Genomic DNA, 13,275 nt, shown 5'->3' on the forward strand with positions numbered 1-13,275 from the left:
CAAAGAAAGCAGGTGTTGACAGATGTGAAAATTACCGAACTATCAGCTTAATAAGTCACAGCTGCAAAATACTAACACGAATTCTTTACAGACGAATGGAAAAACTAGTAGAAGCCAACCTCGGGGAGAAACACTGGAACACGTGAGGCAATACTGACCTTACGACTTATCTTAGAAGAAAGATTAAGGAAAGGCAAACCTACGTTTCTAGCATTTGTAGACTTAGAGAAAGCTTTTGACAATGTTGACTGGAATACTCTCTTTCAAATTCTAAAGGCGGCAGGGGGAAAATACAGGGAGCAAAAGGCTATTTACAATTTGAACAGAAACCAGATGGCAGTTATAAGAGTCGAGGGGCATGAAACGGAAGCAGTGGTTGGGAAGGGAGTGAGACAGAGTTGTAGCCTATCCCCGATGTTATTCAATCTGTATATTGAGCAAGCAGTAAAGGAAACAAAAGAAAAATTCAGAGTAGGTTATAAAGTCCATGGAGAAGAAATAAAAACTTTGAGGTTCGCCGATGACATTGTAATTCTATCAGAGACAGCAAAGGACTTGCAAGAGCAGTTGAATGGAATGGACAGTGTCTTGAAAGGAGGATATAAGATGAACATCAACAAAAGCAAAACAAGGATAATGGAATGTAGTCTAATTAAGTCGGGTGATGCTGAGGGAATTAGATTAGGAAATGAGGCACTTAAAGTAGTAAAGGAGTTTTGCAATTTGGGTAGCAAAATAACTGATGATGGTCGAAGTAGAGAGGATATAAAATGTAGGCTGGCAATGGCAAGGAAAGCGTTTCTGAAGAAGAGAAATTTGTTAACATCCAGTATTGATTTAAGTGTCAGGAAGTCATTTCTGAAAGCATTCGTATGGAGTGTAGCCATGTATGGAAGTGAAACATGGACGATAAATAGTTTGGACAAGAAGAGAATAGAAGCTTTCGAAATGTGGTGCTACAGAAGAATGCTGAAGATTAGATGGGTAGATCACATAACTAATGAGGAAGTATTGAATAGGATTGGGGAGAAGAGAAGTTTGTGGCACAACTTGACCAGAAGAAGGGATCGGTTGGTAGGACATGTTCTGAGGCATCAAGGGATCACCAATTTAGTATTGGAGGGCAGCGTGGAGGGTAAAAATCGTAGAGGGAGACCAAGAGATGAATACACTAAGCAGATTCAGAAGGATGTAGGTTGCAGTAGGTACTGGGAGATGAAAAAATCTTGCACAGGATAGAGTAGCATGGAGAGCTGCATCAAACCAGTCTCAGGACTGAAGACCACAACAACAACAACAACAACAACAACACTTCTGAAATGAAGTGCTACTTTAGAAGTTATTTGAATGTGGTTAAGTAGTTCAATAGCTTCTTTGTGAGACTGTTTATTATGGTTCACTGTTTTTTCAGCTATAGTAAGAAAAAATTTTTTGAACTCTGAGGCTGCAACTTTGTGTTTATTATTGTCAGATTTTATGTCCCTATTTGTCTCACTTTTCATGATGTGCCATATGGTTTTTATTTTATTTTTTGAGTTGCTAATTTTTTTTTCTTAGTGCAACTGTTTGGCGTTCTTGATTAGACTTGTTAGAATTTTACAGTATTTCTTCTAATGTAACATTACTGCTGGGTCTGTACTAGTCCTCTGTTGTACATACAGATATCTCTTTTTGTTACATGATATTTTTATGCCAGTAGTTAGCCACTCTTTCCTTTTACTACAGGCTGGTATGATTTTAATCTGTTTTTGGGAGAAAGAAGCTTCAAAATGTTTAGGGAGTAAGTTGAGGGAAGAGTTGAACTTCTCATTCACTGTGTCAGCCTGGTATACTTCCTCCCATTGTTCATGGCATAAACTATGCCTGAACAGGCAAGTAGATTTGGCATTTATTGTTCTAACATGTTTGACTTGGTTACAATGGCCATGTGCTGTTTTTCTGCTGGCAAGTTTTAGGGTTGTCATTTGACCATCGTGATCAGACAGACCATTTGTTACAGTCCATGTCATCACTTGATTGTAATTTGTGGGATCTAGGAACAGATTATCAATCAGGGTCTTGCTATGCCAATTTACTCTTGTTGGGAATGAGATCATGTGGAGCAGATTGAAGGTTAACAGTAGTGATTCTAATAGTTTCTGGTTGTTATTTTTTGTGAGTAAGTTTATGTTAAAGTCACCACATGTGATGGCATTACTATTGTTTCTATAAAGTTCAGTAAGAACTGTTTCTAGCTGAGAGAGAAATTTTTGAATGTTTCCCATAGGTGCCCTGTAAACTGTTATTATGATCAGGAACTGTGTTTTGAGCTCTAATTTGACTGCACAACATTCAAAGTGCTGTTCAGTACAGGATTTAGATACATCTATAAGTTGTGACTTAATAGTATTGTGTGTGTAAATTGCCACTCTGCCTTGTCTTAAGTTGTTCTGACAGTAGGATGAACCAATTTTATAACTATTTAAATGTAGCTGATTAATTTCTGTGGCTTCCAAGTGATGTTCAGTTAAGCAGAGCACATCAGGAATAATTCCATCTGTGTCAGCTGTTTCTTGCAGAAAAAGCAGCAGCTCTTCTTTTTTAATCAAAAGACTTCTTATACTCTGATGAAATATTTTTAAACAATATAGCGTATCAATTGTATTTTTAACTGGTTCCTTAATGTTAGCTTTCACACAAGTTAAATTATAAAAATGTACAACATTTACACTGTGCTCTCTTCTGTTCTGCCTAAAAAGGTCTTATTGGAGTGTTGACTATTACTGGAATGTGTTACTGTGGGAAAAAATCACTATTTTTCTTTTCTGTGGTTGGCGATGAAACACATTTTGTCATTACTGTTGAATTTGTAGTAAAACTATTGCCTGTGCTTCTTTCAATTAGTTTTCATGCTAAAAACCTTTTCCCAAGACTGTTCAAATGAAGCTCATGTGAGGTATGGAATCTTTGACCAACACCACTTACATCTAGAACATTTACATTTTTAAACCGTTTACATATGTTTGAAAGCTGTTCATTTGCAAATTTGATCTCTCTGTTCACACAAGACAACTGATGTAGGTCATACCTCTGTGGAATGTTTATATATATTACATTTGTGTGTCCTAGGACACCTCTTTAGTTTCTGGCAGTCTACTGATGTTTCATTACGGTACATGTCATTAGAGCCACCAAGTAGTACAATGAAATCCTTGGATGACAACTTAATGATTTCTTCTGAATGTATATACATACATATTTGAGAGAGAGATGTTCCAGGCTTGATGAATCCTGTTGGCTTCACAGTCTCAGCAACTTCATTTATACGAGAAGCAATCTCTCGACTGTGACCATCGGCAAGAATGATAAGCTTTCTTGGAATACTATAAAGCGATTCATGTTGACAGATGGTTTTCAGAACAAGAACAGCAGCATCACACAGAATTTGATGTCCCTGTCAAAGTTCAGAAGCTGTAGTGCTTTCAGGAAGAGTTACTGCAGGATTTGATGATTGAGAGTGTTCTGTTTGAGCTTCAAGAGTCTCATTGTTGCTGTCTACATCGAGCACTTCAAATCTGTTTGTTAGCGGGATATTTGCGGCCCTGTTTAGTATATCGGTAGGCCTACACATATTACACTTCCATGTTTTTCTAAACTTCTCATTTGCTTTCAATGTGCAGTCCACCTTTGCACATCGAAAGTGAAATTTTGTTTCACATTTTACACATGCTATACCACTTTTTGCGGTTTTCCTAGATTTTTTGCAGTTGATATCATATTTGTTACTGCTGGTTCTAGTATCATTATCAATTACAAGATCACTGTTTATTTTATACTCACATTGATTGTTATTGGTATATTTGTATTTCAAGGAATGTACTTCTTCTAACAGCATAGCAGTAATTTCGACCTTGCAGTCGCTCTTCTGTAGTGCTTTGTCTAGGGCATATTCATTACACCTTTTGCAACACTATAGTTTTCGTTTTGGATCTGCCTTTACACATGTGAAATGGTATACAGTTTTACAGTTTATGCACATTATGCCCTTCATGGCACGCGATTTGCAGTAGCAAAGTCTTTGTATTGGCTCTCGCGATTTGTAAGATGTGGTACTAGTTCCATGTGTGATTTCAGTTACGCAATTTTGGGCCACACCATGTCTTCCTTCTAAAACTTTTTCAATAACAAAACCTGCGATACACATATTATCATGATATACTTCAATTTTTTCACATGTTAAACACTTTTTAACATTTATGTTGAGTTTATTCTGGTAATGAACACAACCAAAATTTACACTCAGCACCATCATTCCAGTGGAACATGTCTGTTGTACAGGGAGACAATATGCCAAGGGCTGAAAAAGACATTTTTGCCTGCATCTGTACTCCTATTGGAGCTAGGAGGATATAAATCCCACAATGCTGATACTCAAAGGCTATATTTGGTTGAAATTGATCCAGGGGTTTGGGAGAAGATCACAAACACACACACACAAAAGTTTACATTAACAGATTTGATATTTATCTGGAAGGTTGTTGTAATATCTTACGATTGTAATTTCTGTACATTCAGGAATACTTGATAATTGTGTAAATACTGGCATCCAGCAATATTCAGTGTTTGTATAAATAGCTGCTTTCTCCATCCAAGAGGTCAGTTCTGTGCTGGTTGTACCTTGGAGTCAGTACTAAATGTGCTTTTTCTTGTAAGTTTTATGTTTCATTTATGAACCTGCCTTCAGATTTGGACTTCATTGTGGTTCTGATATAAAAAAAGGTACATTTGTTTCAGGTTGTTAACGGTGTAATTTATTACATCCGGCTAGAAGTTTGTAGCACCAACTCCAGCAGTGGAGAAGATGATGCCAGTTCTGCTTGCATTATAACAGGAGAATCGGTAAGCGTTATATCATAGAAACATGAAACAAAAACAGTTCATATTTAATGAATCTCCATTTCCCTTCATAATACCTGTGTTCACTGACACCTGTGTTTGAAATTGTATCTCTTTAATCTCATTTTTTCCCACTGTGAATAGTTTGTATGACATTTAAGTTTCATATAGTAAAGAATGTAACTAGCTGAGGCTTGCCTCTCATGCCTTGTTTTCTCCCATTTGTAATGTTCTCTGTAGTCTAGTGCATTCAAATCTCATACCAAACCTGGCCTTGCTATACATCTTGTTACCATCACTGTACTGTTGGTTCATATATATGAATTTAATGGAGTTGACTGTAACCTGGCTTCTCTTTTGTTTACTTTTCTCCACTCCATCCCTAATTTGCTACCCCACTCATCTCCAACTTACTGAGCAAAATGACAATAGGGATGATTGTCTTGCCTTATAAGGCAGACACATGAGAATTTCATGACAAATAGGACACAGCACATTACCCTGGATTGAGAATAATCTACTGACACCAAAGGAGGTTTGGTTTGACTCGGAGGAGTGTAGTAAGATCATTTATGTTCAAGCTATACATAATGCTTTGATTGATAGTATCAGTTGCAATCTCAGGGCTTTCTCAAATGATGGACTTGTATATGAACAAATGCAATCCAGTACATATTGCGGTAGTACTTGTGCCCCCCCATGAACCATGGACCTTGCCGTTGGTGGGGAGGCTTGCGTGCCTCAGCGATACAGATAGCCGTACCGTAGGTGCAACCACAACGGAGGGGTATCTGTTGAGAGGCCAGACAAATGTGTGGTTCCTGAAGAGGGGCAGCAGCCTTTTCAGTAGGTGCAAGGGCAACAGTCTGGATGATTGACTGATCTGGCCTTATAACAATAACCAAAACGGCCTTGCTGTGCTGGTACTGCGAACGGCTGAAAGCAAGGGGAAACTACAGCCGTAATTTTTCCCGAGGGCATGCAGCTTTACTGTATGATTACATGATGATGGCGTCCTCTTGGGTAAAATATTCCGGAGGTAAAATAGTCCCCCATTCGGATCTCCGGGCGGGGACTACTCAAGAGGATGTCATTATCAGGAGAAACAAAACTGGCGTTTTACGGATCGGAACGTGGAATGTCAGATCCCTTAATCGGGCAGGTAGGTTAGAAAATTTAAAAAGGGAAATGGATAGGTTGAAGTTAGATATAGTGGGAATTAGTGAAGTTCGGTGGCAGGAGGAACAAGACTTCTGGTCAGGTGACTACAGGGTTATAAACACAAAATCAAATAGGGGTAATGCAGGAGTAGGTTTAATAATGAATAAGAAAATAGGAATGCGGGTAAGCTACTACAAACAGCATAGTGAACGCATTATTGTGGCCAAGATAGATACGAAGCCCACGCCTACTACAGTAGTACAAGTTTATATGCCAACTAGCTCTGCAGATGACGAAGAAATTGAAGAAATGTATGATGAAATAAAAGAAATTATTCAGATTGTGAAGGGAGACGAAAATTTAATAGTCATGGGTGACTGGAATTCGAGTGTAGGAAAAGGGAGAGAAGGAAACATAGTAGGTGAATATGGATTGGGGGACAGAAATGAAAGAGGAAGCCGCCTGGTCGAATTTTGCACAGAGCACAACATAATCATAACTAACACTTGGTTTAAGAATCATGAAAGAAGGTTGTATACATGGAAGAACCCTGGAGATACTAAAAGGTTTCAGATAGATTATATAATGGTAAGACAGAGATTTAGGAACCAGGTTTTAAATTGTAAGACATTTCCAGGGGCAGATGTGGACTCTGACCACAATCTATTGGTTATGACCTGTAGATTAAAACTGAAGAAACTGCAAAAAGGTGGGAATTTACGGAGATGGGACCTGGATAAACTAAAAGAACCAGAGGTTGTACAGAGATTCAGGGAGAGCATAAGGGAGCAATTGACAGGAATGGGGGAAATAAATACAGTAGAAGAAGAATGGATAGCTTTGAGGGATGAAGTAGTGAAGGCAGCAGAGGATCAAGTTGGTAAAAAGACGAGGGCTAGTAGAAATCCTTGGGTAACAGAAGAAATATTGAATTTAATTGATGAAAGGAGAAAATATAAAAATGCAGTAAGTGAAACAGGCAAAAAGGAATACAAACGTCTCAAAAATGAGATCGACAGGAAGTGCAAAATGGCTAAGCAGGGATGGCTAGAGGACAAATGTAAGGATGTAGAGGCCTATCTCACTAGGGGTAAGATAGATACCGCCTACAGGAAAATTAAAGAGACCTTTGGAGATAAGAGAACGACTTGTATGAATATCAAGAGCTCAGATGGAAACCCAGTTCTAAGCAAAGAAGGGAAAGCAGAAAGGTGGAAGGAGTATATAGAGGGTCTATACAAGGGCGATGTACTTGAGGACAATATTATGGAAATGGAAGAGGATGTAGATGAAGATGAAATGGGAGATACGATACTGCGTGAAGAGTTCGACAGAGCACTGAAAGACCTGAGTCTAAACAAGGCCCCCGGAGTAGACAATATTCCATTGGAACTACTGACGGCCTTGGGAGAGCCAGTCCTGACAAAACTCTACCATCTGGTGAGCAAGATGTATGAAACAGGCGAAATACCCTCAGACTTCAAGAAGAATATAATAATTCCAATCTCAAGGAAAGCAGGTGTTGACAGATGTGAAAATTACCGAACTATCAGCTTAATAAGTCACAGCTGCAAAATACTAACACGAATTCTTTACAGACGAATGGAAAAACTAGTAGAAGCCAACCTCGGGGAAGATCAGTTTGGGTTCCGTAGAAACACTGGAACACGTGAGGCAATACTGACCTTACGACTTATCTTAGAAGAAAGATTAAGGAAAGGCAAACCTACGTTTCTAGCATTTGTAGACTTAGAGAAAGCTTTTGACAATGTTGACTGGAATACTCTCTTTCAAATTCTAAAGGTGGCAGGGGTAAAATACAGGGAGCGAAAGGCTATTTACAATTTGTACAGAAACCAGATGGCAGTTATAAGAGTCGAGGGACATGAAAGGGAAGCAGTGGTTGGGAAGGGAGTAAGACAGGGTTGTAGCCTCTCCCCGATGTTGTTCAATCTGTATATTGAGCAAGCAGTAAAGGAAACAAAAGAAAAATTCGGAGTAGGTATTAAAATTCATGGAGAAGAAATAAAAACTTAGAGGTTCGCCGAGGACATTGTAATTCTGTCAGAGACAGCAAAGGACTTGCAAGAGCAGTTGAACGGAATGGACAGTGTCTTGAAAGGAGGATATAAGATGAACATCAACAAAAGCAAAACAAGGATAATGGAATGTAGTCTAATTAAGTCGGGTGATGCTGAGGGAATTAGATTAGGAAATGAGACACTTAAAGTAGTAAAGGAGTTTTGCTATTTGGGGAGCAAAATAACTGATGATGGTCGAAGTAGAGAGGATATAAAATGTAGGCTGGCAATGGCAAGGAAAGCGTTTCTGATGAAGAGAAATTTGTTAACATCCAGTATTGATTTAAGTGTCAGGAAGTCATTTCTGAAAGTATTCGTATGGAGTGTAGCCATGTATGGAAGTGAAACATGGACGATAAATAGTTTGGACAAGAAGAGAATAGAAGCTTTCGAAATGTGGTGCTACAGAAGAATGCTGAAGATTAGATGGGTAGATCACATAACTAATGAGGAAGTATTGAATAGGATTGGGGAGAAGAGAAGTTTGTGGCACAACTTGACCAGAAGAAGGGATCGGTTGGTAGGACATGTTCTGAGGCATCAAGGGATCACCAATTTAGTATTGGAGGGCAGCGTGGAGGGTAAAAATCGTAGAGGGAGACCAAGAGATGAATACACTAAGCAGATTCAGAAGGATGTAGGTTGCAGTAGGTACTGGGAGATGAAAAAGCTTGCACAGGATAGAGTAGCATGGAAAGCTGCATCAAACCAGTCTCAGGACTGAAGACCACAACAAACAACAACTTGTTTAGATGTGGACAAAATATCAGCCTTGTGCAAAGGCTGACAAGTAGCTCTCAATGTACGGAAATGCTAAATTTTTCACTTCACGAAACATAAATGTGATATCCTTTGACTACAGGATTAATTAGTTACAACTAGTCAGTCATGTCATGCAAATATTTGTGAATAACCACGTATAGAGATGTTAAGTGGAACAACCATATACCCTCAGTAATAGGTGAAACAAATGACAGGCTACAAATCATTGATAGGATGCTGGGTATAGTTTGTCTACAAATATCTGCACACAAAACATATACATAGCCCATTCTTGCAGGCTGCTCAAGAGGGTGGGACCTGTGTCACTGCAGAAACATAGAGTGTATAAAAAGAAGAGTAGTATGAATTGTCATATAGTCTTGTTTGATTTGTGAAAGAGTACAACTGAGATAGTGTAAAATCTCAGGTGGGAGACACTGAAGAAAGATATATATATCACAAGAACTGGCTTAGAAAAATTCGTGAACCATATTTCAGGAGATACAGTATGGACATTCTTTGGATCTCTACATATAGGATAATAACTGGTTCTGCATATAAGGCACACTGTAAACCATTGTTCTGTGAACAGAAAATCATGACTGTTATAAACTTGTACATATACTATGTTCTAATTTATACGAAGAAGAAATTACCAGAAACAAAAACCAGAGAAAATGTACACAGCCACAATACAAGAAGGAATAGGTGCCTCTATATTCCTTACCACAGGTTGTCAAAGTCACTCAACAGCTACGAAATCATAGGGTACAAATTATTTAATAAACTTCCTCAATCTGTTCAAGAATTACCTGAACAATTATTCAAACAAACAATTCATGACTGGCTAGTCCTCCACCCATTCTATGACATAAGAGAATTTATCAACTGTAATATAATACTATAATGTTAACAAGAAACCTGTTGTTTCTTTCAAACTATTAATTGTATTTTAGTATGTATATGACGTTGTCTATTGCTGTAATGGCCGAATGACAATAAAATTATTATTATTATTATTATTATTATTATCATACTTATTGAGCATATTAAATATAATCAAATAATAACTTACGCACAGGTGAACAAGCACTCATACTTCCTACACTCCATTCGTGAATGGAGCAGGAAGAAATCTTAATATGGATGAAAAGAATCCTCCATCATACACGTGAGTGATACACAGTGTATATGTAAAATATGAGAAATGCTGTTTCTCACCTACAGCGGACCAATATGTAGTGCACAGAGACACATAACAGGAAATAACAGCATTCACACTAGATTTCAAGTTCTTGCTTTTTTCTTGCAAAAGTGTACACACACACACACACACACACACACACACACACACACACACAAAAAAGCGCGCCTGCGTACACACTCCTGTGGACACTGTGAAAGATATACCCACTATTCACAAAGAAATAAAAGCAATGGAAAGCAATGGCCTCACAAAGACAATTGTCAACCTCACTTTTATCAATTAAGAGCAAGAACAAGCTGCTAAAAGAAAATCATGAAGACTGAATGTTTGGATCATTTTAAAAAGAATGCAGTCAACCTTGTGAACTGGTTTTTTTACTGTGGATAACACCTCATGTAAGAAACAAACCCATTTGCAGTCAGTGGCAGCTATTAATTTTGCACCAAAAAGTCAAGTTGATCTCATCTGTAAGAAAGATGATAGGAAGTCTCATCTGGGATACAAAAAGAATTCTTCTTGATAATTATGTTACTAAGGGCAAATCAATAACTGGCACATACAACACAAATGTTCTAGAAAAAGGTGATGAAGGAAAAAAACAAAGTAACCCCATTTCAGGAGAATGCATCTGCATATAAGGTGTCCTTTGGCAATAGGAAAGCTGAGGGATTTGGAGCTCAAATTTATCCACCCTATTTACAAGATTTGGCTCTGCTTTCTACCTACCGCTAGCCCCCCCCCCCCCCCATGCCTCCCCCCCTCTCCTCCCTCTCACCACACATACGTTACCTGTTGTTGGTAAACATTTATAAATCAATGTAGAAGAAGAGAAGTCATGAAAGTAAAGACTCATACTTTGACTTGCAGATGAAGATATCTGACTGCCTGCTACACAGCCAGAAGCTCACAGTCATATATACTCCATTTTCTTTGTGGGAGTAACGTGCCATTGGGTTGCCAGGCTTTGTTAAAGTGCCACACCAATGGGTATCTGGATCATATCCATGACAGTAGCTAGTGGTGCACCAAGTTTGACAGTAGCTAGTGGTGCACCAAGTTTTGGGGATGCTTAAAATGCTGCACTCAGCCATGCTCTACTTCGCATCCTCAAATGCGGAGAACATATATTCTGTCCAGTGCACAAGAGACTTCCTATTTTAACATTATGACCTGACAATATTGCTGTCGAAGGTTCCTGTATCTCTGTTGTATGGGGAAGGTGTCATCTGTAGAAATTAAGTACACCCAAGAAACGTCATAATTCCTTGACTGTAGGTGGCCTGAGTGGTTGTAGTATTGCTTCTACCTTCTCAGTTAGAGGAAGGAAGCCCACAGCTGAGATTTTATGACCAAGAAATGTCACTTCTGGTGGCCCAAAAACACATTTGGCTATCTTCAGTATGACTCCATATTGTTCTAGTTATCTGAAGACCTCAAGCAGGTGCTGATGATGTTGTTCCAGATTGGTGGAGAACAACAGGGCATCATCAAGGTAAACAAAGCAGAATGGTAATCTTTGAAGAACAGAATCTATAAATCTTTACCACATTTGAGCTGCACTGCATAAACTGAAGGTCATAATCATGCTCTCATATAAACCAAAAGGTGAGATTATGGTGGTCTTTGGTATGTCTCCTGCAGCTTCAGGTATCAGGGTGTTAGCTTTTGCTCAGTCCAAGACAGTGAAAATGGTGGCACCATGTAGCGTGTAAAAAGACCCTTAACAGCAGTATAGGGTATCTGTCAGAAACTGTTTGAAAGTTAAGCCACAATAATCACTGCCTGGGTGCCAAGTGCCACTTTTCTTTGGCAGTAAGTATAATACCGATGACCACGAACTTTTAGATGGTCACGTTAAGCCTTCCTGTAACATGAAATCAAATTTGGCCCTCGCAGTTGCTAAACAGTCCGGAGCCAAACACTTAGCAAACATCTAGACATACACACCATTGAGAGTCCATCCATTGATTTAACATGGTGCAATGTATCATGGGGTATTCACCTTGGGGCACTGGGTGGCCTGGTCAAAGTCAGGTAGTCCCTCAGTAATGCAGCATACTCACCACTGGTCATCAGCTTGGCATTGTGGACTGCTGTGCAGCAGTGGAAGGTGGTGACAGTAAGGCTGGTGACGTTGTCCACCAAGCAGGCATTCAACACATTTGCTAGTAGCTGGTAGTACACCAAGTCTGCTCTGCCTCTGTGATATGGTGTTACAGTCCAATGTTAAGGTACGACTGTTGAGTGGCATACATTGCAATTGATCAGTTGTTAGTAGCTGTTAGGCAAAAAGCAATTGGTGCCTGGCAATGATGCAGAGGCATACAAGGCAATATACTCAGGTCTGAGCCAGTGTCTACCAGGAATTTGATGCCGGACCCTCAATCGGTTAAAAACAGGCACTTGGAGGATGTTTGGCAGTAAGTTGCACCTACTGCCAACTGTCAGCGACATTTGGGAACAAACAAGATGGTGAACACTTCTTTGCCTTATCACCAAACCAACAATCTTACCAACATATCTATGTGTTGCTCAATTGAGCTGTATGTCTGTCTGTGAGGCAATGATTGCCTTGATCTGCAGTGGCAAATGGCTATCCCATAATGTTCATAGCAAGGTATCCGATACTGTGTCCATGTCAACTTTACTGCGCAGATGACTCAGTTACTGCAATGGCTTGATATTGCTGATCTCTTCCTGTGGTAGCACTTGCCAAATGTGATTATGTGATCGTCCTGGGAGGCAGCCGCATGTTGTATCAATTCTGTCTTGAGCTTAGTGTATGAGGCTGTTTCAGGTGACGTGGTAATGATATCTTGTACCTCGACTGCAAATCTGTGGTCCAATGGACTTAAGACCAGGGCAAACTTCATCACATTAGCCATTTTTCCCATGCAGCAGAAATATGCTTCTGCTTGTGCAAACCAAAGAACAGGATTGTGTGGCCAGAATGGTGGCAAAGGCTTAGTGCTAATCCTGAAAGAGTGCATTCTTTGACTATTGCATGGATCACTGTGTTTCTGACACATTAATTTTCCTTCCGGGCACCTTGGGATCACAATTTGTCAGTGCTTACAGGGGAAATGCTGCCCGACAGTTGTCAGATGTGTTCTGTTTATAGGAGGAAAACCACAGGAATGGAAAAACAGGTTTTATTAATTCCATCATGTTAGGCTACTCTCCAATTGT

General features: G+C 39.3%; 1 protein-coding gene across 2 annotated transcripts in view; it reads left to right on the forward strand.

Moving 5' to 3' along the window:
- The window catches only part of LOC124796461 (multicystatin-like), a 256,291-nt gene that overhangs the window by 199,530 nt on the left and 43,486 nt on the right, over positions 1-13,275 (forward strand). For both annotated transcript variants that reach the window (XM_047260685.1, XM_047260684.1), the window contains one exon: positions 4,774-4,878. In XM_047260685.1, coding sequence (XP_047116641.1) covers positions 4,774-4,878 — 105 coding nt within the window. The remainder of the gene's footprint in view (positions 1-4,773; positions 4,879-13,275) is intronic.

The sequence above is a fragment of the Schistocerca piceifrons genome, chromosome 4 (genome assembly GCF_021461385.2).
Source record: "Schistocerca piceifrons isolate TAMUIC-IGC-003096 chromosome 4, iqSchPice1.1, whole genome shotgun sequence".
NCBI classification, from domain to species: Eukaryota; Metazoa; Arthropoda; class Insecta; order Orthoptera; family Acrididae; genus Schistocerca; species Schistocerca piceifrons.